The following is a 27,934-nucleotide window of genomic DNA, read 5'->3' on the forward strand; positions in this document are numbered from 1 at the left end:
GCGAGCAGCGGGGGTATACAGCTCTGAACAGTAACAAACTCTTTCTCCAGGTCATGTAGCAGACATGCACTGTTTATTACAGCACACTCTGTTGACAGCCCGTCACAAACATGACATGTTTAAAATAGAGAAAATAATTGCAGAAAAATCCATTTCTAAAAATTATGCAGGTGTTAATTCTTCCAGAAATTTATCACCTGCGAACGAATCTTTAAAAAGAGAAAATGTTGTGCTTTGCTGCTATGAAAATCTTAATGCTAATTATCAAATATCAGGACTAAACCCTATCTTCAGTTCAAATGCAAAAAGCAAGCACCCTTTATCATTAATTTAAAATACTTGGTACCCCCCTACTTTTTAATTTGATATCAAGAAATCCAGAAAATGTGCAAACTTTATCAGGCTGCAATGTTTCAGCTAAACACAAATTTTAATTGCATTGAGAAAGCTGCTAAGCATATTCAGGTTAAAAATGAAGTCACTGAGATTTGGGTGATTAGGTTTTTGCCTTTGCTTTCTAGTCTGTACCAGACTTGAGCGATCCTTCAATCCTTCGTAGCAGACCAGAAGAAAAGGCAAATAATCTTTGGTACTATTAATTTTAGGGAAAGTTTTACCTTTTCTATCCTTCATACTAATATAATCTTTTTCCTGAAAGCATTTTTAGTAATTATTAATGCTAAAAAGGTACACAAACAAATATTTTTTTTAATAACATGTAACAGATATTCATAAAATCATTACTGTTACATTTTGGCAAAAGGATCATTTATGTGCTGTTTTTGATTACTCTCTCTAGTAAACAGTTCTTCTGGGAAAGTCAACCATTCATTTAGGTTACCAGTGAACAAGCCCATTCTAATTTTGGCACGCCTGGCATTAGGTTACCATGATAATTTTATAAGAATCTGAATTAAGAAGTTCACTATTTTAAGTTAAATTTGGAAATTTTATAATAGAAATGAAAAATGAGAGCCTACTTCTCTTCCTGTTTACTTCAAGGAGAATATAATCACATTGTTGGATACTGTGAAAAAAATCCTAGCATTACATCAATTTTGCCAGTCATATTAAGGCATTAATCCTGCAAGTCTACACTCATAAATATAATCATGACTTTGGGCCTATCAGGCAAAGATTAATTGGGAAAAAAAAGTGTTTGACATCACTCTTGAAGTTAACAGTGAGGCATAGCAAGCAATAATGTGAATTACAGTACTGAGTGACTTAGTTTCATTTTACCTTGTCAAAAGACAACTAAAAATGTGCTTATCTGACAAAAATTTCAGTCATGAGTTCTTGTTACAAGAAGTCTTAATTCTTAAATTCTTAGCGTATCTATTGAATAAAAAAAAAGTATGCAAAACCAGTGAACCATTGAATTCTCATACATTAAGACTGTACTTTAAAGTGGGAATTCAGATGACGAAGAAAATCTTCCTTAGATGTTGGAGATGGTGGGAAAACTTCTCGACAGAATTCACATATTCTACACTGATTCAGTTCAGAGTCTGCATATGCTTGTGCCAGCAAATCATTGTCTTGAGGCTGCCAAATGATCTAAAAGAAACAGAAAATTATTATTGCTGTGGTTTACAATGTGGTTTACATTATGCTGTAGCTTATATTTATATAAAAAAAAATATCTGTCTCTTTAAACTAGGTATCCTTTACACCTGCCTCACCAGGGATGTTAGCTAGAGAGTTCTCATTTAAAAAAAACAAGACAGAACTTAGGTTTTTTTAAGTTCTGTAAACACACTATCCTTGCAAATACTTAAAATACCTTGGTATCTATTAATGATAAATACTGCTATAAGCAATAGTCTGTAATACCAGTTTGATATGTAATAAAGCTTTTCTTTAACTCTGCATTTGAGTATTTTACTGTAGAAGTCATAGTACACAATAGCCATTCAACAGAAATAAGAAAATACATTTTTACCTTAGAATAAAATGTTTCTTGTACAGAGTTAATATCTCCATTCTTATTGACACATAACTAGCTTTCAGTTTACTTACAAAATTATTAAAGCAATATCATGTGGCTTAAGGTACTTATTTGCTCTGACTGTCTTTTACTGTAAATGTGTCTCAAATAATCTGGTTTGGGATTCCTTCGGCCACGACAGCATCAAACTTGCTGGGACCATCTGAATACATACCCATGGACTCAGGCAATTCTGTGAACTGTGCTGTATTGGGTTCAGCAGCTGCATTGCTCTTGGTCCCTGAGCTAGTTAGCTTAAAGCCAGCAACTCTGTTTATCTGACATTGGAATTCAAGGCACTTAAGTTCTGGAGACTACGTGTGCACTATTTAGAATCATACCAACTAGGAACCAAAAAGTCTTCTATCAGTTTTCAAAGCAAAGTTAAAAATTCAATTTCATTACTTTAATATTAGCAACACAAGATCAAATAAATAGTTATGTTATATGGCCAGGACAATCAGGTTTTGAGTAAATTGAAAACCAAATGCATACTGCTGTGACTGCAAAGTAGACAGAATGGCAGCAAGCTGGTATGAGCTCTATGTGGGGATGGAACCTAGAAGAGAAGAGCGCCCTACAGGGGTTTTTTTGGCTCAGTTTTCTTCCCTCTTGCTTCACTCGCACATGAAAAGGCAAGCAAGAATACTCTAGAAAGTAGTTTCTTTAGAAGTTTTAAATTTCTTGCTACTGATACTTACCCAAGATTTTTAATTTTCAGCTCTTCCAATTTCATCATGTCAAATAGTTAGAATCTATTGTTTATTCCTGCCATGGTAACCCACTGTACAACTAACCTGGCTTTCACTGCGGTTAAACCTTCTTTTTAAACCACCCTAAACTTCTTGGGAGTCAATTTCCTGCCTATTTGGTATTTAAACAGTGTTTAGCTTATCACATAGCAATAGCAGATTTACTGTCTTTCATTATGGTCAGCAATCCATATAATTAAATTGACTAATTAGTAATTAAGTGCAATCACACCACTTCTTTTCAGCTCAAAGAGTCTACTTATTGTATATTGCTGGTGTAAATTGCATATTAAATCTATCTAGACACTGACACGCTTAAACATAAGTTAACACACTTAAACACACCACATAATTGTGTTTAGAATTACTTGTTTCTGATACCTTATGATGTAAAGCATAATTTGAAAAAGAGATAAAATAATATTGTAAAAATACTATATCTCATCTTGGAAGCACAACGAGGGGAGGTACTCATCCAGCAACCCACAGATGCAGGCACTTAACTTCCATTTCTTTGAGTGCTAAGCATGCACTTAATATCGTTTTCAGAATAGGAGAACTATTTAAGCAGGTGTTCCATTTCAAAAACATCAATATTCGGATTAAGATTAATAGACTGTTGATTTGCTTTTAAAATCATGAACATACTTAGAAATATTTCTGGTGGAAACAACCCCCTCAAACTGCAGATAAATACAGATAAACACGTGCATCTATATGAAAGTCTCAGTTAAATGTAGTCTGTAAAATCCTAGGTTCACTAATATCCATGTTTATTTTAATCTGCTGCTCTTTTCAGTCACGTTTTTTTTTTTTAAATTACATCCTAAGAAAACAGTACTGAGTTTTTAGATTTAGTATCCACATAGAAGGAAAGAGCTAAATTTATTACACCAACTGAGAACAGTTCCAAGAACTTACTGTTGCCAAATCTACTGCATTTATGGGGTTTTCCATTTTATAAGTTAACATATGTAGTAAATACTTGAAAGTTTTATCTACGCTAGGGAAAAAATGAGGTATGTTATTCCTTCCTATTGGAGCTTCACCACTGGAAGGGATGATAGAAGCCGTATGCAGGATAACTACCTTTAGAAAGGTGGTAAAAATACTAAGAACAAGTTTATACATAAATTTTGCTAAGGTTAACACAATGGAAAGGGCATGTATACAAGTAACTTCTAAAAAAAATTAGTGTTTTAATCTACATATATATTATCTGTGAATCAACTCATTAGCACAATTAACAGTCAGAAAAAATCTCTAGAGCTGAGTCCAATTCACTGGGAAAAATATTTAAAAACCTATTTTGAATGCTGCTGAATAAAGGTGATGGATCTTTAAATACTGATATACACAGATATACATTTAACGGATTCTAAAGTAATATTGGCTTGTTTCAAATAAGCTTGTAGATAAGATGTAACATTTTAATCAATGCAGTGCTATTGTAGATATGACTTACAAATACTGAAACAGTTCACCATTAGCTTTCTTTTTCTCTGAGTGTTAGCATTAGTACATTTTTCTCCAAAGTAGATAATTCACATTTTAAATGATAGCTCCAAATTAATTTCCTTATTTTGCAGAAATACCAATGATCAAAGGCTTATTGCTATTCAACCACTGTTCTGTACTTTTTAAGCTGCACACTCCCCTATCAATTTATAACCACACACCAGCTGTTTCACTTGCTGTAATGTACAATGCAGGGTGCCATCTATTGAAAAATGAATACACATACTAACTACTAAAAGGACAAGCTGGAGAGGGAATTCAGGAAAAGAGGATAGTAACAAGCAATGGAGTGAATGCTTCACAGCTCCACAGCAATTCTGCTGGCAAAAAAAAAATGTTTTAGTTTGTTTAACTCAATCGCAACTTGAACTGAGGACCCAATGAAAAATAAAGAACAATAAAAGTTGTGATTAATAAGTTAGTATAGAATTGAGATCTCCTATATTACAAATAGATATTTAAATACCTTTTGAAAAATCAGGCTTATAGTTTAAAATACAATGATGAAGAACAGCAAACTTTCCATGCTTTAAGATTTTCATGCAAAACTTGTTCGTGATAGAAAATTAAACTAGACTGGGTAAATTTTAGGAGAAGAAAACATCAAAGTTATCACGTCCTACAGACACTTTCCACATGCTAGTTTTGCATGTCATGCAGTGGCCAAATGGAGATGTAAAGCTCTTCTGCTGCACGCACCTTGTCATTAGAAAAGAACACAAAACTACATCAATGTAAATAGTAAAAATATGTGAAATCTAGGCTCAGAGAATTCCTAAATATCACTATTGTTTATTCTTGAAAATCTGTTCTTTCACAAGGTGCGAGCAAAGCCACAGAAAAAAACAACCAACCAACCAACCATATCAGTCTATAAAGCTCCATAATTTTGCCAGCTTTCAGATGAGACAGGATGTTACACAAAAGAAGCAAAGTATTCAAGAGTTGTGTGCCAGAACCTGCCAAAATGTTTTTCTGCATTACAGCAACTGGGTCTTGTTTTCAGAAGCTCCCATGGACTTCAAGCTACAACTGAAATTCAAGCCGAAATTACCTACATAAACCTAAAATAAAGTATTTTAGTGAACTTTCCTTCATTTGAAAAAATGCTTTCCTCCTACGATTAAATAATTTAAGTTTTCTTAGAGGGGAGGAATAGGGTGTTGTTTATACTTCAGATTGACATAAAAAGTAGCATAGTGGAAGTATTTATCTGTTCAGCTTTTTAATTAGTCCATTTTTCATATTTTCTGCTGTACATGAAAAACAATTAAAACAAATTTGTGTCCTATTCAACCGAGAGCAAGGGTAGAAGGAAAGCAATCTAGGGGGCAACTTAGGATTAATGATAGCTTTGAAATAGATATAGAAGCAATTAATATCGAGATGAACTGAAATTTGTACAAGAATCCAGTGCCTACGTCTGCTTAAATTCCTGTCCTTTCACTGGAAAAGTGACTTGTATACATATACCAGTATTAGGAAGAAGAACTGATGAGAGATATTATCTTAAAAAATTAAGACTGATGAATATAGAATATATTAATCCTGTCTCAAAGCTCTTTGCAAAGTGTGTGTCTGAACCATTTTTTGAAATGTACACTATTTATGGATAGATACCTGATGAGGACCTCTGACGGTTGTTCCAGCAGCTTCTAAAGAAAAAATTGCTTCAGGTACACCCTGGTTTGTGTGCTTAGGTACAAATGTGAAACCACTGTCTGTTGTTTTTAAACACGGTTTGTCACGGATATTTTCTATAGGCACGTTTGCATGATCTGAGGGGTTTGTTTTGTCAACAGTAGTTAAGCTTTGTAAAGCTGAGGTCATGAGATCAATGCCATGAGCTTCAAATGAGTTAGGTTCCAATTTACTGAGGTTAGCAGCACGGTCTCTGTGCTCCAGGTTAAAATGATGATCTTGAAGCATGTTTTCAGCTATACCGGTACAAGAAACTGTTGGTTTTTCCTGAGTGCTCTGCAAGAAAGCAGAGTCATTGTCTGTAGGTGGAAACTTGACATTAAATTTAGAAAGTGATTCTACAGAGTTGTTGTCCTCATCTTGGCCCACTCCTCTTGGTGTGATAGATGTGATGCATGATGCACCTCTATTTATATCCTTTATAACCCGAGGCTTAAAAAGCTCTTCTGCTTGTTCATCAGTTTTATCAGTACACTGTATCGGCATGGAAAACTGTATTTCTGTGAAGAAAGAATGAAGAAAACATTAAATAGTCCACTGAAATACAATTATTAAAGATGTGGTGTTGGAGGTATTTTTCCTGCGGGGCTTTTGATCTTCCTTCTTGGTTTTTTTTAATTGTTACTTTTTTATCCTTAAAATCAGATTGAATTCTCTATCACAAACATGAGATCTGACACAAAAACTATCAGAACAGAATAAAAGGAAATAATTATGTTCTAGTAATTCTATTTCTGTTTGATTTATGGCTATAAACATTTTCATTTTATTGAAAATTATGTTGTCCCATACCCTTAACACATACTTGCATATATTTACTGAAGTGTTCTGACAGAAATAGAAGCTGGAACCCAAACCATTTCACACAGTGCCAAGAACATGCTAGGCACCATGAGCACGATTTTAGAAGGTATTCAGGTACCAAACTCCCACTGGTTTCCAAATTAGTTAAATATTTAAACTGAATAACTATTCAGAAATGGGACCACATTTTCACTTGTTTTGAGAATTCTCCCTTCATTTTCAGCACTTTATTAACAAAAATGATAATAATGTACATGGTTAATCCTAATCAGGTGAGAGAATAAATTCAGTACACATTGATTGTACAGCACTCTTCTGGCATCACTCAGCTATTGCAGTAAAGTGGAACACAGAAGTAACAGAAATCAAACAGATTAAATCCATATCATGTATAGCTTTTCACACTGTTGAGTTAGGCACTTCTTCAGGGAAACCAAAACCATCCTCCAAAATTTCCACCCCCAAATAAGAAAGCCGTTAACATATATAACAATACAGTTCAGACATAGCAATTTGAAACCACAAGATACACATTAGCACGTCATGTAACAAAACTTCAGTAATGGATGACCTAAATTAAAAGAAAGCGCTGAAATCAGCATATTTTGCATCAACTGCGTGAGTTTGGCAGGTGTTTATTGAAATCACTTAAGAGTCTGATCCTACTATTCGAAAAGCTAGTAGAGAATATCTACAGTAGCTTACGTTATATTAAACTTAAGCATTAGGAGAACTGGATATCCAGAATCTCTTACAGCTGCAACAAAAATTAAGCCTTTCTTTTGTTTTCAGGAAGTGTCGGATGAAGTTCTTGTCCCATATAACAAAACAGTATTCAAAAGTCTGCACAAGGAAGTCTAGAAAATAAGTTCTCTGACTGTCCTCAGTCCGGCAGTTTTCCTCTAACAGATATGGGGCCAGAGACATTCATAGCAGACATCTTTTGAACTGACAGCTAAATTAAAAGCAAGCAAGTGCTGTCATTCACACAGTATGATGGAATATCACATGTAGTAAGTACCTGCCCCTCACTCCAAGGGGCAAAACAATTACAAGAGCCATTGATGTGATGACTGTCTTTTATAGCATGTGATTTGGAGCATTCGTCATAGAATGCCAAAACTGGCGGTGCTTTTTCTTGGTGAAATACTGAGCACCATGTGAACAGACTTGAAAAAGGCAGATGGTAAACAGTGGAAATACTTCTATGTATGTGTAATTTGCAGTATTTTCAAATATAAAGCAAAGCTTTCAAACAGTTGAATCACAATAAGAGCTTAAGTATATTACCAGTTTCAGGTTCTGGCTTTATCTTAAATTTAATCAGTTGGTCTGTTTGTTCTTCAGCTAGCATACATATTCGATGACATTCTTCTTTCATGTCCTGGAAAATAGTCTCCAGATTCTCTCTGGAAGATCAAATTGTAAATTAAAGAGTCAACCAATTCAGCTTGTTGTGACCTTTAATCTAGTCATACCCAGAACCCAGAGAAAAGCAATAGTATAAGCTACTTTTCTTGCAGATCTTGTTCCTCAACATATGTATACATATTTTTGTTCTCCTCATAAAAGCAAGCAGAAAAAGGAAAAGAAAATGTTATCAAAGAGCTGTTTAGTCATATCATACACACATGTATTTGAACTCAAGAACTTAAGTCCTCTGCAAGGACTGCCCCCAGAAATCCAGCCATTATATTTCTTTCAGTTCCCTCAGGTATTTTGTGGAACAGTTTATCTTTCCCATGGGTACTGTTTCCACCTCATTCTTGGGAAAATATGATTCTGCCACTATGAACATTGTCTTCTGTTGTTGTCTGTGCACTTCAGACTTTGCAGAAGAAGGAACACATAAGCCTTTGTTACTGTTCTTTCCATTTCTGTCCACTTCTCATTTTGGAGAGGGGCTTGTGAACTCATTCCCTCTCTGTTTCATACAATATCATATGAATTTTCCTTTTATTTTGAGGGATTTTTTAATTATATCTTTTCCAGAGTATCACATGGGCATCTGATATTTAGTTATCTGCACTGAGAATGGTAAAAATAGTTCATGCTGGAGTGAGTTTATTTGCCCAAAGGCATTATGTTATTCAGTTATTGATGCATCCATAGAATTCCATTGGGAAATTTTGATAACTTTGCTGAGTAATTTACATTTCTAAGCAAAACATAATGGATTTTATATAATTAACTTCAAGGATGAAAAAGTGAAGTTCGAATTGTGTTCTCTTTTGCATCTTTGTATCAAAAGACCTCAAAAGGGATTTTGCTTTAATTCACTGAATTGTTTTCCTTTTTTATTGCTTATTCGTATAGCAATCGGGCTGTGTTCCTACTTCTGCCGTGCTTCTCTTTTTGAAGAGAATGTCTTACAAATGTCTATTTGTATCTCTTTGGAAAATAAGATTGGCAGAAGGAGTTAAAGTTGCTATTTTTAACATTCTCATTCTGACAATTTGTTCAGATGTTTTAATACATAACAAATTATAAAAGACTCAAGTCTGTAATCAGAGCTTTCAAATATACATAGTATTAGATGAAGCAATCTTAATTTGCTAGACATTTGTGATACTATAATCTTACTAGTGTAAGATTACCAGTAATCTTACCAATCACATACCTCTTTCCAAGAAAACAGTAAAGTAAGCGAGCTATTTGAGAGCAGGGAGACAGAAGACAGGTAAAGGTTTTTCATTTTTTAGATATAAATCAATAAAGACAAACAAGTCTTTCTCACATCACATTCTTATTTCCTCTCCTTCTTATTCTAAAGGAGTAGTGAGCCAGACTAAAGATCCATGCACTTCACCTAGCCTATGTCTGGGAGTGGTCAAGAGAACATCGGGGCAAGAGAATAAGGAGACAGCAAGAATTTACCATACTTTCCCTTAACACTCCCCTAACCTCACCTTACAGAATCTTCTACCTAACTTCAGTAAAATTGTTAAAAGTGGCATTACTGCCTATCCTAGGAAAAATGCAAACCTAAGACTTTGGTCAATACTCTTCCGAAATCACTGGCAGAAGAGGGAATACTTCCTTAGGAAATCTACTGCTTTTGGTCCCTTGGTCATAGCAGGGGCTGACTGGCTTCACTTTACAGATAAATCTAGTTTCAAACTCTCTCATTTAGGATGGATCAGGCCAAGAATTATTTCTTCATACTGACTATCAGACTCCCTCCTGGCAGCACAGCAGCCTTCTCTGCTGTGCTGCCATCAGTTAATCCATTATGGTTGTACATTCCTGTCCTGAAGAGAGTTAATGCAAGGGAGTCAATGCTTATCCAAACTCCAGCATTAACATCCACTGCTGATTCCCAGAGTTTAACCTTCTGCTGAACCAAGTGGCTATTTTTCTTCCTCCCAACTTATCCCTACATACTTGTAAAGCCCCAGCTATGATTCCACATAGTTGCTGTCTTTATTACCTTCCCACATGAGCTCTTTGACCTCTGATGCTCCCCACTTCCCACTTCTCCCCATCCTTTTGTTAAGGTACTGTGTAGAAAAGAGGGCCTTATTTAATGACAGAAAAGACAAAAGCAAATTTTAGAAATGCTGCAAAAGTATTTACCTTTCAGCCATAGGTGAAATACCAGAGATCCCTAGAGATAATTCAGGCTTATCTGGAACAACTTTCCTACTTTTCACCTTGAAGTAAAATATGAAAATATTGAGCACATGTTAGCATATTAATTTTGCGCTTCACCTTGATATGAATAAAAATGTCATGGGGTCCTTCACCTAAGTCCTGCTGGAAGCTATCAAAATATTCACAAAATGACAAAACCAGTTTTTTAATGTTTGTGTGAAATTCCTATTTTTAGTTTAACAGTTTTTAGTTTAATGCAGTATGGCATTCCTCTGCTCATACTCCCTTGAAAGTGAACTGATCCTAAGAATATTGCTTGACTGTAATTCTTTTTCAGTCATGTATAAGGTAAGATTATGTATTTTGTATAAGCTTGTTAGTGAAGTGTCCAGCTATTTTAGCTCTTAAAAATCAATTTATTCACTGAGCATATCACAAGCTAATATGTCAGAAGTTCTAGCAGGTTTTTAAATAAGTTATTAACTTTGACTACCACCGTGTGGTTCACTCCAGTATTACACAGTTTTAAATTTGCCAGGCATTAAGGAAAGTTTTTGTAACAACCAGTCATTAAGCTGCAGTTCCACTAGAGCTGGATTACCAGATGGCCTGGGTAGTTCATATGTGCTCCAAATCAGACATGAACTTGATCACACCTGCCAAATCAGCTGATTTCTAAACTGTATAAGATTAGAAATCTGTATAAGCTGATACATTGCTTATAACCACAGATCCATAGCCTACAGGTGTGTCTTACCTTGCACTGAAGGGCAATTGCAGCTCCTGTAGACACATTTGAGCTGCCTTATACTTAGTAACATGTTTTACAAGTGCTTGCCATAGTAAGTTAACCAATGCCTGCGAAGTCTAATAGCAACAACTTATGCGGTGCTGTACTCCCACCCTTACCTGTGTTCACTTTAAATTAGCTAGCTAAAATATGTATACATGGTTAGATTCACATCAATGACTGCACTCCAGCTATCCCACAAGGACAGAATAGCACTCTGGATGCTATTCTGTAACAAAAATAGGGTGGCAAAAAATGAAAAAAATCAACTCGGTGTTGGTGAAAACTTTCAACTGAAATTTATAAACCAGAAATTATAATCTGGAGTTTCCACAAATATGAACATTTTAAAGACATAACATAAAATAATTAACATACAAACCAACTAATATGCATTTAATGGTATTCCCTGTGTGTTTTATATACTTTGACAATTTCCTAGTAATTATACAGTGCTGAAATTTAAAATGTGCTTATTAGAATAATTAGTATAAATTCCAAACATTTCCTGTTTGAAAGAAGTAATAATTTACAAATGTTTGTCTTTTTCATTTTATCTCCACTTGGTTTCTTATCTTACCTCCCTTTTATATATTGGCATCTGTATACTCTTTTGTGCTTCATTTAATTCTTTCAATTTGCTTTTCAGATTTCTTATTTTATCTTCTTGGTTGGAAATAACAGATAAAAGCTTCCTTTCCTTTTGATCGCTTTTGTCCTCAAGTTGCTTCAATTTCATGCTCTCACTTTCTAACTGTTCCTAAAAAATAATTTTAGAAACACCAGTACAATTAATAGAACTGAGACTCGTGGACTACCACTATTCAGCAGTCTGGAATAAGCTAAATTAAGGTTTTGCAACATAAGTAAGGGTCAGTCTTATTTATTACATTATTGCTTTTAAATTGATAGTAAAAACCTTCTACCACTACACATAGATGTAACTTATCACAAATTATTATTCAAAGCAACTGTATCTTCTGGATTTCTGAAAGTCATATCAGTGTTTATAAAAAAATAAAGACACTTGGTTCAATTACTGTATAATTTACATTAAAAAATTATATATTTTGCATGTACAATACATAAAATAATAATTCATGAATTTCAATCTTAAACCATTTTGAAGATGGTGATAATTCTGCAGCCACCTTAATTTTTGAGCAAACCCAAAAACTCAATAATAGACTCACAGTATATCTCAAATTGGAAGGGACCCATAAGGATAAAGTCCAACTCCCTGGTCTTTGCAGGACTACCTAAAACTAAACTACTAAGAGTGTTGTCCAGACACTCTTTGAATTCTGACAGGCTTGGTGCCATGACCAGCTTCCATGGAGAGCCTGTTCCAGCAATCAACAATCCTCTCAGTGAAGAACCTTTTCCTAATGTCCGACCTGAACTTCCCCTGACGTAACTTCATTCCATTCATTCCTTATGTCCTATTACTGGTCACCAGAGAGAGATCAGCACCTCCCCATCTGCTGCCCCCCTTGTAGAAGTTGTAGACTGGGGTGAGGTCACCCCCCCGGTTCTCTTTTCCAAGCTCAACAAACAAGTGACATCAGCTGTTCCTTGTAAGTTTTGCCCTTTAAACCTTTCACCATCTTGGTCACCCTCCTCTGGACACTCTCTGATAGTTTGATGTCCTTCTTGTTTTGTGGAACCCAAAACTCATCACAGTGCTCGAGGTGAGGCCACACCAGTGCAGAGCAGAGCAGGACAAACACCTCCCTTGACCAGCTGGCAATGCTTTGCCTGATGCACCCCAGGACACAGCTGGCCCTTTTGGCTGCCAGGGCACATTGTTGACTCATATCAACCTGCCCTCAACCCAAATCTCAGATCTCTTTCTGCATGGCTGCTCTCCAGCCTCTCATCCTCCATGAGGATTGTATTGCAAATATTTCAATCCCATAAAGATTTGTGAAATAAAAAGCACTGGCTGTCCTGACTTTAATGATCCATCTAGTAATTAATGGAATTTTTATGTATGTTGGTTTTTTGGTAGAATAGCAAAAAATTTTTTTAATATGCTCAATTTTTTAATATGCTTGAAAATTGCAAACAATTGCAAACAGTTAAAAACTGCTGCTATGAAAACCTTATAGTTGTCAGTTTATGAAATCTATAGAAACACTAATCTTGAGCTGTCTCAAGTGTCACAAAAAGTGTCCTGAAGCCCCATGATTGTCTCTGTGAGAGAAGTACGCCCAAAAGTTAACTCTTCCAGAAGAATGTCAGTGAAATGCAGTGAGAGAGTCTGTAGGTAGGTCGGGCAAGGTTAAGAGGAAAGAAGCAGCTAAGTGCTTTTCCAAGACCATGTTTTATTTTCAAATGGAACCTAAATAGGGTAAGGCTGTGCATTTGGAGATTAGGTAGGTAGGTAGGGCTACTCTACTTGACAATGACAGCAATGCAAGGGTGGGTCCAGAGCTGCTTCACCAAGACATCAGCTTGTTAAGCATGGATGTGTGTACATGTAGCTGACACAACTGTTTAGCCTCTGGATTAAAAAGAAAACAAACCACAAACAAAAACCTGCAGAAAAATACCTTTGAATCATTGGTTTTTAGTCTCAATTGTGACTTTGAATAGTAAACCTGCAGTAAGAGCTTCAATGCAACTCCAGACCTGGGTGGTATCTCAGAGATCCAGATTAAGCCTCTTCTGCTCAGTGACTTCAAAACATTACCTAAAAATGGCATGTTTCTATCACAGCAAAACTCCTTAATCCTAGCCTTTCTTCCACACTTTGCATTTCTGGCAGGTCAAATTCCATTTCTCATTTAAAAAAAGCCAGGGGACACAGTTTCTCCTGTATTTTCTTTTGATACTAATGGAAAATCCAAAAATGTAGGAAAAAGCTTTCCTCAAAGATAACGCCCTTGAAGAACAATTGTATCTTAAGGACAGTAAAAGAACTCTTTCACTGAGCATGTGATACAGCATAATTTACGTTTGGGACTATTACAGCTCCAATTCCCATGTGGGCTTTCAAAAGCCTTTGGATAACTGGAACCACTGCAGCAATGGCCAGTAGTTCTCTTCCATTTCTCCTATATCTCCTGCAGAAAGTGAGGACAAGATTTAAGTAAGCAGGGAGAAAAGCCACATGAGAAGAACCATTGCAACATGTTGCAATGAGGACATATCAGTACATACTGATGGAAATCATTCTTGCGCCCCATCAGGATACCAGGAAAAGCACTGGAGAAACCTTTCAGGATGTTTCAATAATACAACTGTTCATAACTTGATGATCTTACAGTTTCCAATACTGAGTTTGGTGGTTTGCAATGATTTGGTAACACTTATAAACTGGTGGAAGTTTTATAAACTTTATAAGTATGTCACACAGGTCATACCTGCTCAGTTAAGTACTTTGCAACACATTGGATCTTTTAAGCATGCTGGTATTAGCTGCCAGCAGAGTAGTTACATATGTATTGTGAACACAGCAGTACATTTTCTTTTGGAGAGGCTTTATAGGATCAGAGGATAATTGAACTTGGAAGGGACCTCAAGGGTTCTCTACCTTCTAATCAAATCAGGATCAGTTATGATGTTTGATCGGGTTACCCAGTTTGGTCTTGAATTCCCCAAAGATGGAGACTGCACAATCTCTCTGGGTAACCTTTTTCAATGTCTGGCTGTCCTTATGGTGAAATATTTTCCCCTATGTCCAGTTTGAACCTTTACTGTTTCAATTACCCATTGTATCTTATCCTCTTGCCATGCACCATTGTTAAGAGCCTGGGTCCATCTGCCTGCTAACCTCAATGTAGGTATTGGAAAACTATTGGCTTTCCCTGAATCCGTCTCTTCTCCAGGCTGGACAAGTTCAGTTTCTACAGCCTGTTCTCATGGGATATGTACTCAAGCCTCCAGTTATCTCAGTGGAGCCTCTGCTGAACTCTAGTTTGTCCAAGTCTTTGCGGTACTAGAGGTCCCCAAACTGGATGTAGTATTCTAGATGCAGTCCGTGAACACTGAATAGAGGGAGATACTCACTTCCCTGGGTGTGTTAGCTGTGCTCCTGTTAATACAACCCAGGAAGCTGTTGCCCTTCTTTTCTGTCAGGATATGCTGCTGGCTCATGCTCAGCTTGCTGTTTAACAAGATCCCAGCTCCTTTTCAGCAGAGCTGCTTCACAACCACTCAGTCACCAGTACTGCAGTAAAAGCAGGTCCTTTTATTTTTCCCTGAAGTGTGCTATAATGGCCTATTTCAGTGGCTTCCTACAACAAACAAATGGTCATACGGTTTCAAGGGAAACCACTATTCAACTCATGTGAACTGTAAGTGGTCTTAAGGAATATTAAGCGTAACTTCTAACAGTTTATCCGCAAACTCCTCGTTATTATTGAGTAGAGATAGATTAAACAGATGAAGCAATAGGAGAAAAGGCTACCGATACCAGAATTTTTTACGTCTGGTTGCAGGGCCTAATCCTACTGCATACATCATACCAGCAACAGACAACAGTTAAATGTATAAAATTATCAGCTAGCATAAAATCAAGTACAGCTTTCTTTGCATTAAAGATAGGAAACAAACTGACACTAGAGAAGCTGGTATTGGCTGGAACATGCTACTCTGCAAGACTGTTGCAATAGCTGCTCTTAGTTATGTAAGTCATTTTAGGACCCTTATTTAGAATATAAAGATGACTACCATACATCTGCCATTCCTCTGTTTACGTCCTGCACAAAAAAGAAGACCTAAACATTTATTGCAGGATGAACAATTTTGTATAACATATGCATCACTCATTCCTGACACACAGTTTCCTCCTCTTTTTCATGGCACAAAACACTCTGACGAACAAATTAAACAAATCAGTGTTTAATACTGAAATTCTTGAACCAGGAAAATGTGATCATGAGCATGTTGTCTTGTCACAGGTGTTGACTTCAGCTTCATGTTTTATTGAATTTATAAGAATTCTGATGTCTGACTGTTCTAAAAAGTAGAAGCTTGACATTGTCTCATCTCTAAGGTTTTCTGTTTGCTGGGCAGCTTTGGCTCTGAGAGAGTAACTGGATCCAAATTTTTCCTGCTGAACAAAGTCTAGCCAGGGTCTCAAAACCAGGCAGCAATATAGGGCCCTTTAGTCTTCTCAGGCAGGTGACTGAAAAAATCTCTTAATCTTGTATATATTTGGTACTGACCAACAAGCTAATCTGGTCCACTCACCTCTTTCAGTGAAGAAAAATGTGAGCAAAAAAATTATTACAACGTTTTATGACACATAGGCAACAGAACATACAAAATACATAAGTATGACCAACTACTAGAAAACACAGAAAAGACAGCCCCTCCCTCATTTTAAACCTCTGAAATTTAAGCTCTAATCATGCACCTATTACAATCATTTTGGGATTCCTATTCATTTTACTGCAGGACAGAATACAATCCACTGGAAAATCCCACTGAACTTAGCAAAAGACAGTTTCAGAAAGTATCTATAAATCCAGGCACCTCCAGCCATGGGAGAGACTCTGAGGAGGCTGTAAAGGACAATGACTGTAGGCATAATTTATTTGGTTTAGAGCATACTGTGGATGGAGTATGACTAGAAAAATACAGACTTTCAAACAGAATATTTGAACTTCCAAATTTCAATACCTGAAAAAGCCAATACTTTATTGAATTAGGTATAAGACAACCATATTAGGCCAGTGAGAGCATGATGGATTTTTGATCTAACAGACGTCAAAATATGATGTCTAGGGGGGAAAAAAGTACAAGAAAACAGGAGACATGCATGATACATCCTTTAATAAATTCCCAGATCTTCTTAGTAATAGTTTCTATGTATTTACTAACTCTCAACAGATTTTTTGTGCATGAAGTTGTCCAATTTTCCCTTGAAGCACGAACTTCCACTGGCTGACTACCTATTCTGTGGGGTTTTTTTACTTTTACTTCATTTATTGAGAAAGACAGAGAAATAGGAACTCTTGGGTTTTCCCCAACTTGTTTCACACATTCATTCCATGCAGTTTATCCATCATACATCAAAAGTTCTACATTTAAGAAGTACAAAAATTGGCAGCTGTCACAAAGGTATATAAAGCATTTAACACAACACAATTAATTTTCCATCATCTTCAACAGGAAGTTGGGGTTATATGGTTCTTCTCCCTTGAGTTTATTCAATAAAATGAGAACTTCTGTAGAGAGACTGCTGTGTATCTTACTTGTAGCCAGTTCATGAATGGCATGGCCAAGACACAGCCAGAGCTAGTAGAAGCGTGTGTGCCCCTGCTGTGCTGTCTGGACAACTTTGTATCCTTTTGCCAGGTTAGTGAAAGTTTATCAGACACAATATCAAACATTAGGGTCCTTGCATCAGAAGGATAGTGCAAAGATATCGTGTGCCTCTGCAGAAGCCAGCTTTTGTCCAGTCAACATTCTTCCTCAAGCTCCATGCTCTCAACACAGAGTAAGAGAGCTACTACATTCCCCTGAACAGGAACATAGAGTAGGCTGGGTCAACCTGACTTTGCATGGGTTTGACTCCCTACACATCCCCTCTGAAAAGACCTTATTTATATAGCACTATGCTTGGGTTTAAATGCAGACAGACGGTCTAGTTGATTCTGCACTGAGTTATATCAGCAATATTTCTGTTCGTGGCACAGAAAGAGAAGAATCACGATGAAATACCTATTGCTGAGAGGTAGCTGCAGTAAGTGACTACACACAAAAGTATGTAGATAAAGACAAATAAAGTACATTCCATTAAGAAAATAGCTCCTGAAATAACGATTCCAGCTTCTCATGCACTGCCTAAAATCTCCTGTACAGCTCACATAATCTCAGTGTTTGTTCATGACAAAAGCAGATAACACAGCTTCTCCTTTCTCCTACTCATTATATGACTAAGTTACTTTAAACTATTGTTCTTTAGCAAGCATTCAGAAACAACAGTATGAAATATTAGACTTGATCAGGTCTTCATGCATAAGCGTAAGGCATAATTTTTATCCAACTCAAGACAGCGAAATGCAAAAATATGCAAAGATGTTCCATCGAAGAATTAACCCTTCAGCTGTGTTCTAATCCAAATAAATGCAAAGAATAGGAAAGAAATGACATCTTGTGATTACAGATTCTAGTGCAGAAAAATTATATAGAGACCTTTTTAAATAGAAAAGGAGTGTATATATAAATATTTTCTAACAGTACATTTAAAATGTTTGCAAAGGCTTAGTCTCAAATGAGATTCCTTCAGGATAATTAAGCAAGCATCAACAATCCAATGAAATTACTTTTCAATTAACATTTCTGATAAAAAATGCATTTCTGTGCATTAATTAATTTGTTTAATTAATTAATTAATTAATTTGTTTCTAGCTCAGGTTTATGAAATAAATCCTGAAATAGATTCTTTTTAAATATAATGCTTGATTTCACACAAGGATCTTTTTATGACCCTTACAGGGTCCTGCTATGGAGCTATGGAGATTCATATTCAAAAATAAGAGATTTTATGCTACAAGACTGTTCTCAAAAAACATGAAATGACAGGATAAGAATAACGCAACTTTGTGCATCTCTGTCACTGTCTTTTCTTAATACGTAAAATTAAGTCATATTCTGCACTATTGCTTTACTCTTATTCCTGTTACTCTCAATAGGCTGTAGTAAAAATCTCAGTGTTACTTCAGCAAAGAGAGGCAGAAGAGACATTGTCTTAAACCTGGCTATTCAAATCAGCAGCTTATCCAGAGCAATGTATGGTTCACTTTCTACTCCATCACTTTTTGAGAGCAGATTCTTCATTTCTTGCAAAAATACAGAGACTGGTTGCAATGTGAAATGATGTTGTAAGAAAGAAAAAGCCCTTTTCTGACCACTGATTTTGGCAAATTAATAAATAAATAAGCAAGTAAGTTCCTACTTACTTATGATCAAAACTATTCTAGGGAGCTTGATGGCCAAACAGAAATTTCATTGCTAAGGATCAAAGGTAGATGCTTAGTTCACCTAAACAGACCTCAGTGTCACAACACTCACGCACTTCAGGTGTAGCTCAAATGAACCAGTAAAAATCTCACTTACCTCTTAGGGTCTCATAGTATAATTACAGCACAAATGTGAACTTATGTTAAACATACTGCAGGTGACCGTACCTTTAAGAGTTTTTCTCTTTGCTTTGCTATGTTCAGTTTTTCAGAGAGCTGGCTGAAAGGTAAGTTGAATGTTTCAATGTCTTCATGCATCATAATGTAGGGATGTGCACTACCTTAAATTAAAAAAAAAAAGGCGACTATCACTGCATTTTTCACAGCAAGTTTATAAATACAAGCAAAATTACATGAAGCATTAACTCCTTTATTTTCTTTCAGCAAGCCTTCATATTAAACAAGCAAGAGAAGGCAAATTCAGTGCTTGGAGACAATGCAAGACAAATCAGCAATAAAGGATGTACATGTACCCTAAAAATAAAAGTCAGCCACTTTGCTAGTATTTATGAAAACCAGGAGTGTTAGGCTAGTGTGAATAAATATTTAATGAGCATGGCAGATTAACACATGGTTACTTTGACTCTTTTCTCTTATTTGTGTAATACAGTCAAACAGTGAAAAATTATCCATCAATGACTATTTGATTTGAACAAGAATTACCTGCTTATAAAATCTGGTTATCCAATAAGATTAGCATCACAAGAGTCATCTAACACAAAAAACATATAATCATAGCACTCACATCTAGAAGAACCTGAGATAAACTTATTAACAGATAAGTGTAAAATTAATATGAAACATATTTTTATAATTCTAGTGAATGATTTGAACCATATTTTCATAACTTTTATTGGCTTCAGTGTAAGCAGGTTCTACCTCTAAAGAAAATCTCACCATTTCTTGAAGAGGATAAAGAGAGACCCCAGAAGTGTTGCATTTTATAAATAGATCTCGAAACGGCACATTTGTGTTAACTCTCACATTCACAGAAAAGTATGATACTCATTTCAGATATGTATATTGTAAAAACTGAAGAAACAAAGTCAGAACTATTCATCAGAGCAACACAGCATGAAAAGCAATAACGTGCAAACTGGAGTACATACCTCTATTAGCATTCAGAGCAGCCAACTGTGATTTCAGTTTTGCAATAATGCTGTTTTGAAGCTCTATCTTTTCCTGCTGTTCACGTATTTGCTGCATGTAGTTTTCTGTCTGCAAATACAATATAATTAGCATTAATCTTATACTGTTTTGACTAGGGGTCTCCTACTTGGCATATAAAAAGCAGCTCTGATTTTTAAAGATAAGCGTAGTTGTGGTCCTCTACATGAGTCCATATTTTTGGGACTGCACTGATTAGAAAAGGTATTATAGGAAATAAATCCTGAGCTTCAGTAACTGTTTCAACTGTGGGAGTGGTAAAAGGTAACTTTTAAGTTAGGATTCTTAAGTCAGGCTTAAAATTAAAATTTTAGTATGCTTCAGAATGCTGGTCAGTTAGTTTAACTATAGAACGGAGTAATTTTCTTCCTCCATATTTGCTAACAAATTGAACAAAAAAAAGGCTTTTAAAAAGATAGATTTTAAATGCAAAACAACAACATTGCTTATTCCATACAACAGATATTCTGTAAATCATTTTGACTGCCAATGAACAGTTTTGTCCGTTTTTTTAAAAATAGTGGACTTGTTTTTCTACCCCACATGAATGGGACAGGGAGAGAAGGCAAGCAAACAGTCCCATCCTGTATCTCCTATACTCCATCTCCTGCTATAAACAGGCCATAGAGCCTCTAATAATACTGCCCATATTTCACCAAAGTGTATAAATATTGCTAGACAGTCTGTTAATTGAACAACTGGCCAGGTGGTAGGAAGATGCTAATATTCAAAACCATTCTTTCATTAGCACATGCCTAATGCTGAAGTTAGAGCAGTGCTAAAAACAAGCAAGAAAACTTGCAAAATCACAACAAAAAAACACTCAGATTTTTTTCTGAAATTAAGAATGTGTCAATTACTGAACAGGTCAGCACCTGTCACTGCCTGGGAGAAGATGGGGTATTATTCTCATGTCTTTCATAGTTTATCCATATTGCTATCTAATTCTCGAATCTCAGCCACATTTAAATTCCATACTCTCCTACTGTCCAGTGTGTTTGTCTGTAAAGCAGGCAGGAAAAAAATCTAAAAGCAAAATTTATTTTAAAAGGCCAGGTAGTAGTTGTTCTATGAGAGTTTATTAAAAGAAAAAAAAAGTGATCAAAGAGCAGTACACTCCAGCAGCTAGAAGAGACCTCATGAAGCAGAAAAATCACTGAGAACCAAATTGAAAATGTACAACAGCAATGTCTTGTCAACACTTCTGTACAGAGCACAGACATGACAGCTAAAACAGACAGAAGAGAAGATGCTTTTGACAGCCAGTGTGCACAAATTATTCCTTGAGTCAGATGGCAGCAACAAGTTACCAACTAGAAGATCTGCATGACAACCAACCATCCATCTGTATCAAACACCATCTGGCCGAGATGACTCTGGCTTCTGTGTGCTTGACATGGCTCCCAGCTCTAGAGACTGGCAAAACAAGTGGCCTATCGGTAACTTAAGTAGTAAACTGTTAACAACAGCATGGTGGACAATCCAACAGTGTGTGGAGGCCACACAATGAACAGAGGAAGTTGCTAGAGTAAAGCACTGTACAAAGGTCATTCCAAAGCCAGGAGTTTTGCTAAAAAAACCCAAAACCAACACAAACAAAAAACCCCCAAGTAATTACAGTATCAATTCTTCTTGAAAAAATACTTTTGTTCTTTTTTGAAGTCACAAAATTCATCTCTTGAAAGTTCGATTAGGACAAAGATTTAAACTGGTAGTAATCCTTTATCAAAGGCTTTAATTTTTAATTTGTGAAGGAGCAAAAGTGCAGAGAGAAATCTTGCAAGCATTTAGTTCACTTAACACTTATGATCCCACACTTCTCTGGTTTTCCTGCAAAGATTTTAGAAGGGCTATCAGATCTTGTACTTGATGTCTTGTTTCTTGGGCAGAAGTTTCTTTCATGTACTGTTAGACGACTCAGGAGTATTAACTTTAATAGTTTTTCTTCAAATAGTTAATTGTTCATCATATGAGACAGAACTTAAAAGATCCCTTAACACTTTAAAATGTCTTGCCTTTTGTTAAGTTAGTTGCAATTTCAGCACAAAAATCACACTACTTTTGCCTGTTATGTATAGAAATCTCTACAGATTTACAGCAGCACTGCTGCAAGACTATGAATAGAGACAGACTGCACAGTGGATGATTGCACACATGACTGATTTGTTATGTGTTCTGCAATGCCTCAGCTAGTTTATTTTGTCGTGCAAGGAGATGGCAAGATTGGGCCCAGATATCAGAATATTCTCTAGCAGACCTTTCCCTGCTCCCAGTTCTACTACTGCTTCCATAACTTGACACTGAATATGGTTCATCTGCCCCTAAACAAAGTCCCAGCCTACCAGTTCTACAAAGTATCAGAAAGTCCTGTAGCACCAAAACCATTCAAGGCTCCCTGTAACAGAGGTTCCATTGCTGGGAAGAATATGAATGATAAAACTACTATGACAAAGCCAACCCCAACAGCTTTGCAATATGTTGTCCTACTTGATGAGAAGTTCAAGAGGAGTTTTGACTGAACTAATGTTTTCTGCAAATTAAATTTCAAAAAGGTAGGTAAATTTTATATATATCTTTGTTGTTTACATTAGAAGACTTCATTAATGCTCCAAAACAGACAACAATTTTCCCACCTTTAAAATGAAAAAAATTAAATTAATTCAAGGTCAAAACCCAGAACCCACCTACTAAATTCACAGCTTAATGAGTTACTCTGCAGTGTACTAGCCTGGTTTCATAATGGCAATTTCCAACTTTAACAGATGCACTGAAGTGTACATAGCTAAAGTGAAACTGAAATCTATATGTACTACCATCCTCCGTGGGAAGGATGGCTGTAAAGATAGAATTCAGAAACCAACACATACTTTTTGCTGTAGTTCTTTCACAGCATGGTCCCTATCCATGCATGCTTGTCGATAGGCTTCATAAGCTTTGTTTAGCTGCTCTCCAATGTTTTTGTCCATAATTCCCAACGTTGTTTCATCACTGGAAGGATGGTGGAATTAACAGACCTGAAAAGTAATCAGAAAGAAAAAGACAGAATGTTAAGAAACAGAAGTACATGACTAAAAACATAGATCGCATGACTTGTACTAATATCATATTCAAGTAATACGTGCAGTATGTTTGACCGTTAACTCACATAATAGCTTGAATTATAGCTCTGCTCACCTCAACATTTAATTTTATGTCCAGGGATAGTTTTAAACAAAAGCCAAACAAAAGCAGGTTAACTCTGGATCAAATTCTGGATGTACAGAATGTGGAAATATATGTGTAGTTACAGTGTTTAGGACTGAGATATAAAACTGGTGCAGATCACCAGTTACCTGATTTTATGTGATCTCCAAAAATTTCAGGCTTACATAATTGTGAAAAAACAGACAGTATTAATAAACAAAACTAAACTCAGCTTTTGGCATTCTATGCAATATTTGAAAATGGCAACACAAGCTACACTACAAGGTGAATTAAAACATCTTTTATCTAAAAATCAGCTATACCAACCAGTAAGAATTAGCAAGACTTGGACCTTTTCACACAATATTATAAACTTTTTACACATTGTGTACAACTTCAGTAAAACTCCCGAAACTACAGCTCATGAACTTCAACACATGAGTCTACAACACTAGTAAACGTCACAGACTCCAATTTCAAGAACTTTGCAAACACAGGTCCTTTGCTTCTATAGTAATATATGACATTAATTTTAAGATCAAAATTTATTATAACATAAGCACAGTAAAGAATAAGTTAGTGAAGTCTCAAAAAAAACCACCAAAAAACCAATGTACCAGCATTAAGGAAAAAAAACTAATAATTTCATCCCTCCTGGTATTTAAAGCATGGTTATCTCACAGTAAATGGTGTGCCACTACCATCTCTCACTATCTTCTGGGATTATGCATAAACCACAGATACTGTTAAGGAAAGTGGTGCAGTCAGATGAGGATAAACCAAGCAAGAAGGGTACGAGGATAATTTGTCTTGGACCCTGGTCTAAATTCTGAGGATTGCAGCTTGAAGATTTTGTTCATGTTTTCTGGCTTTTGAATATCTTCCCTATCATAGGGCTTGAATACAGAAATGTGGTTTGACTTTCCTAGAAGGTGCAACAGACTACTGTAGAGATATCACACTTTTTCATCCTGCAAATTTTAGTTTAATAGTGTACTGCAAAAGCAATTGTATCTCAACTCTGGCATGGCTGTCCTTTAATAGTGGCAAAGTGAATTCTTTAACAACTTGGAATCATTTGGGGATCCTTTGAAGTAACAAGCATTACTGAAATCCAAGTTTGTAAGTTTCACATAAAACGCCTACATTGTTTCATATGAAAGTTCTGTTTGTTTTGACTTGTTGGGTTTTTTGTTTGTTTGTTTTCCTTAACACCAGTACAGTAGTTTATAATCTTGGGTCCTTGCATACTATCTCAGAGTGTTTTTTGTAACACAGGCTACTTCATCCACCCCCTTCCTCCCCCAAAGGGTATCCCTTCACTAAATGGAATATTCATTCTAATACCTGAGGTACATCTTTAACTAAACAGGTAGGCTTTCTTTCAATTTCAAATGAAGGACTGTTTTATGTAGTTCAGTGAATAAAATCCTGCTTTCAAGGACAGGTGCTAACCCTCAGAAGGCATTGTTATGGCTGAAAGTGTGCTCTCACTTTCTTTAAAACCTTGCAAAGTTTGCATCAATGTTGACTTTGTACTTTTCTGAAATTCTCCACTGACACTTGTAACAATTTACCTAGTAAATGGCATGTCTTGTACATATAAAACATAACTTCAAAAAATGAGTCCAATGGGATTGAAAACACTGTTCAGATACTAAGAGAGAGAACAGGGCTCAAAGTTCATAGATAATGAAGGTATTCATTTCATTCATGCAAATTCAAATCTCCATCTGAAAAACAGTATTTAAAATTTATACCTAATTTCCAGTCTTATACTTACTCACTGACTGAGACTGGGAGCATTAACAAAGAGTTCTGCAGTCATCTGGACTGCTGGTAATTGATCCAACAGGCAGAATTGTAGCACTGCACCTGATTTTCTACTCGGTAGGGAAAAATAAGGAGAATGGTTGCTACTTTACTGGTAGCTCCCTAGAATTCAGACTCCATGCAGTAAGAAAGGGTCAATGAAAGTCATTACTAGCAACATTTTAAGATAGAACGGTAACTAGAAGAATTGGTTCAATATTTGCTCCATACCCCCTAGACACTCATTTCTGCTTCCACCTCACCCTTCCCTTTCTTCCAGCATAAGCAACCTTACAGGAAACCGTATCAGCAAACCGATCCAGTTTAAAACTAAATACTAAAGGTGTTTCTGCTGTGTTAGTTTTAATCAGATCAGATCCACAGAGCACTTCAAATGACATGATAACACAAGGAATCCTGCACAGGAGCAGAAAACATCAGCAAAAGGCAGATGAACCCCTGTGTTCAGCAGCAGCATTGGCTTTGAAACTGTAACGTGAGGTCACAGTTATGTAACAGTGATGTAAGACTGTCCTGCCACAGAGAAGGATACCTGGACCTTACCCGATCTCTGGCCATGTATTTTTGCCACTTACTTGTACCAGTATTAGCATTTCTATGCTACACAGCTGAGTATGCCAAAGTAGCTCCCTACTTCCTCAAAAAAGCAACAACAACCCCCGTAAAAAAACCAACTTCGAAATTAAAACTGGAGCTAGCTCACTGCAAGGCTGCTGGAGCACTACTACCAGCACAAGAAGGCAGTGGGAACATGAGACTAGCCGTGGGCAGGACTGCCGCAGTCTAGATTTAGATTGGATTAAACTACTCTGTAGTCACACCCTGGATTGCCTGTTGCTGGAATAAATAACTGCTTCTTATGTTATATATCTCATATCCAGAACTCCTTGCAGTTAGAAAAGCTGGCTTCTTTTCCTGCTTCTCCTCCATAGGCATCAATATTTATCAGGGAATTTGCCAACTGTTCCTTGTCATTTACCCTTCTCCCTACATCCAGCTAAGAGGAAAAAACCCCTCCCAACAACCCTAAAATAAAAAAACCCAAAACAACCCCCAAACCAAGTATCCCACTATTTTAACCAATCTTAGTTATGCTATGTTCCAGTTGCTGTATTCCATACGTAATTCAGCCCAAAACTGACAACCTTGATCTTTAGCAACTGACATTCTAGATATTCGTTAGATCCTAAAGACTTCCACAATCATTAACAGCAATATGTAGTCAGCGGAGATGCAGCAATCCAAACTGCTGAATTTATTCTAACAGGGTCAGAATTAGAGGAAGAGATTAGCTCCAGAGCTCAGCCTGCAAATGTGAATACCTGTGAGTGCTGTGTTGCTGAAGCTATGGCAATGAGAACTAGAATTTCATATCTGGGTAAAGACTTGAACACCGGAAAACAACTGGGCATAGTAAACATTGTAAGACAAACTTTTAAGTAAACAAACCAAATAAAACCTGCAGATTATCTTAAAATACTTCCCTCAAATGAGAAACATTTTGCTGATATAGGTGGGAAAAAAAAGAAACAGTAATATGAATATTCTGAGTCAAATGCCAAAAAAGCTCCAACACAAAGATTAGCAGCATATTGCTGCTGCAGTCTCAGCTCCACAGCTCACTAGAGAGGCATACGACTTTCCTTAGTGCCTCAGAAAACACCTTTAATTCTGAAAAAAGATTTTAGCTAACCATGTGCATATATATACATTAATTCGTAATACACATGCCTACCTCTCATAGGTTCATATGAGAGATGAGAACATAGGTGCCATCCAGCAACAAGTAATTCTTTACATAATTCTGCCTTCAAAACAGCTTTTTCAATGGAAATATTTTGTAAGTTACACTGCCATCATCTTGGGAACTGGAAACCTGTTGAGGTAATAATTTGTGAGAGAATGTGAGCTCACTGCACTTTCTTTCGATTTTTTTTCTTTTTATCCCCCCTTATTTTTTCTTAGTGGACACAGTTCCTGCTTTGCCCGACTGCGGAATGCGTCGGGAACACGGCAGCAGCCCCTCCTGCCACACCAGCGCTACAGCTGGGCCGCCCCTCAGCGCTCAGGGAGCGGGACGGTGATTCCCGGAGCGCGGGGGTTCTCTCCCCCCGCCGCGCCGCCGCTGCCCGCGGGGACAGCGAGCGCCTCTTCCTGCTCCTGCCATCGCCGCCCGGGCCACGCCGCCCGACACTGATCCCGCTGACCCCGCTCCCGCCGCTCCGGGAGCTCCTCCTCGCGCCAGCGCTGCGCCCCCGGCCCCGCTCGCTGAGCCGGGCCGAGGGGGACCCGGCGCCCCCGGGAGCGGGGGGCGGAAGCGCGGCCCGGGAGCGCCCGGCCCGCACCGCGTTCCCGGGCCGAGCGCCCGCCGCCCCCCGCGGGACGGCGAGCAGCGCTTCCCAAAGCCACTCAGACTTACGAGCGCCTGGCGGAGCCCGCGGCCGCTCCCGGCACAAGGCGCTCGCTCCTGCCCGAGCGCCTTAACCCAGGAACCAGAACCGACTTCCTGCCGTGCCTCTCCCCGCCCTGTGACGGGGCGCTGCCCGCCGGGTCGGGGCAGGGCAGCGGCCGCCTGAGTTCGCCACCCCGGGAGCGCCCAGCTGCCCTCTCCGCAAGGATGGGAATA

General features: G+C 37.2%; 1 protein-coding gene across 4 annotated transcripts; it reads right to left on the minus strand.

Moving 5' to 3' along the window:
- Positions 1-51: 51 nt before the first annotated feature.
- Positions 52-27,850, minus strand: TANK (TRAF family member associated NFKB activator). 4 transcript variants are annotated; one of them, XM_027678761.1, is made up of 11 exons: positions 27,728-27,850; positions 27,044-27,184; positions 25,259-25,358; positions 23,160-23,306; positions 20,235-20,343; positions 19,294-19,406; positions 11,730-11,909; positions 10,342-10,418; positions 8,056-8,174; positions 5,881-6,461; positions 52-1,560 (listed from the first exon to the last, which is right to left on the minus strand). In XM_027678761.1, exons 4-11 carry the CDS (start codon positions 23,256-23,258, stop codon positions 1,393-1,395), a joined length of 1,446 nt encoding a protein of 481 aa, XP_027534562.1. In that variant the 5' UTR covers positions 23,259-23,306; positions 25,259-25,358; positions 27,044-27,184; positions 27,728-27,850; the 3' UTR covers positions 52-1,392. The 4 variants fall into 4 exon arrangements, with proteins under 4 accessions (XP_027534562.1, XP_027534563.1, XP_027534561.1 ...); XM_027678762.1 differs by having other exon boundaries at positions 25,259-25,361; XM_027678760.1 differs by lacking the exon at positions 25,259-25,358.
- Positions 27,851-27,934: the final 84 nt, after the last annotated feature.

Source organism: Neopelma chrysocephalum, unplaced genomic scaffold, assembly GCF_003984885.1.
Source record: "Neopelma chrysocephalum unplaced genomic scaffold, ASM398488v2 Primary Assembly neopelma1_44, whole genome shotgun sequence".
In the NCBI taxonomy this organism is placed as follows: domain Eukaryota; kingdom Metazoa; phylum Chordata; class Aves; order Passeriformes; family Pipridae; genus Neopelma; species Neopelma chrysocephalum.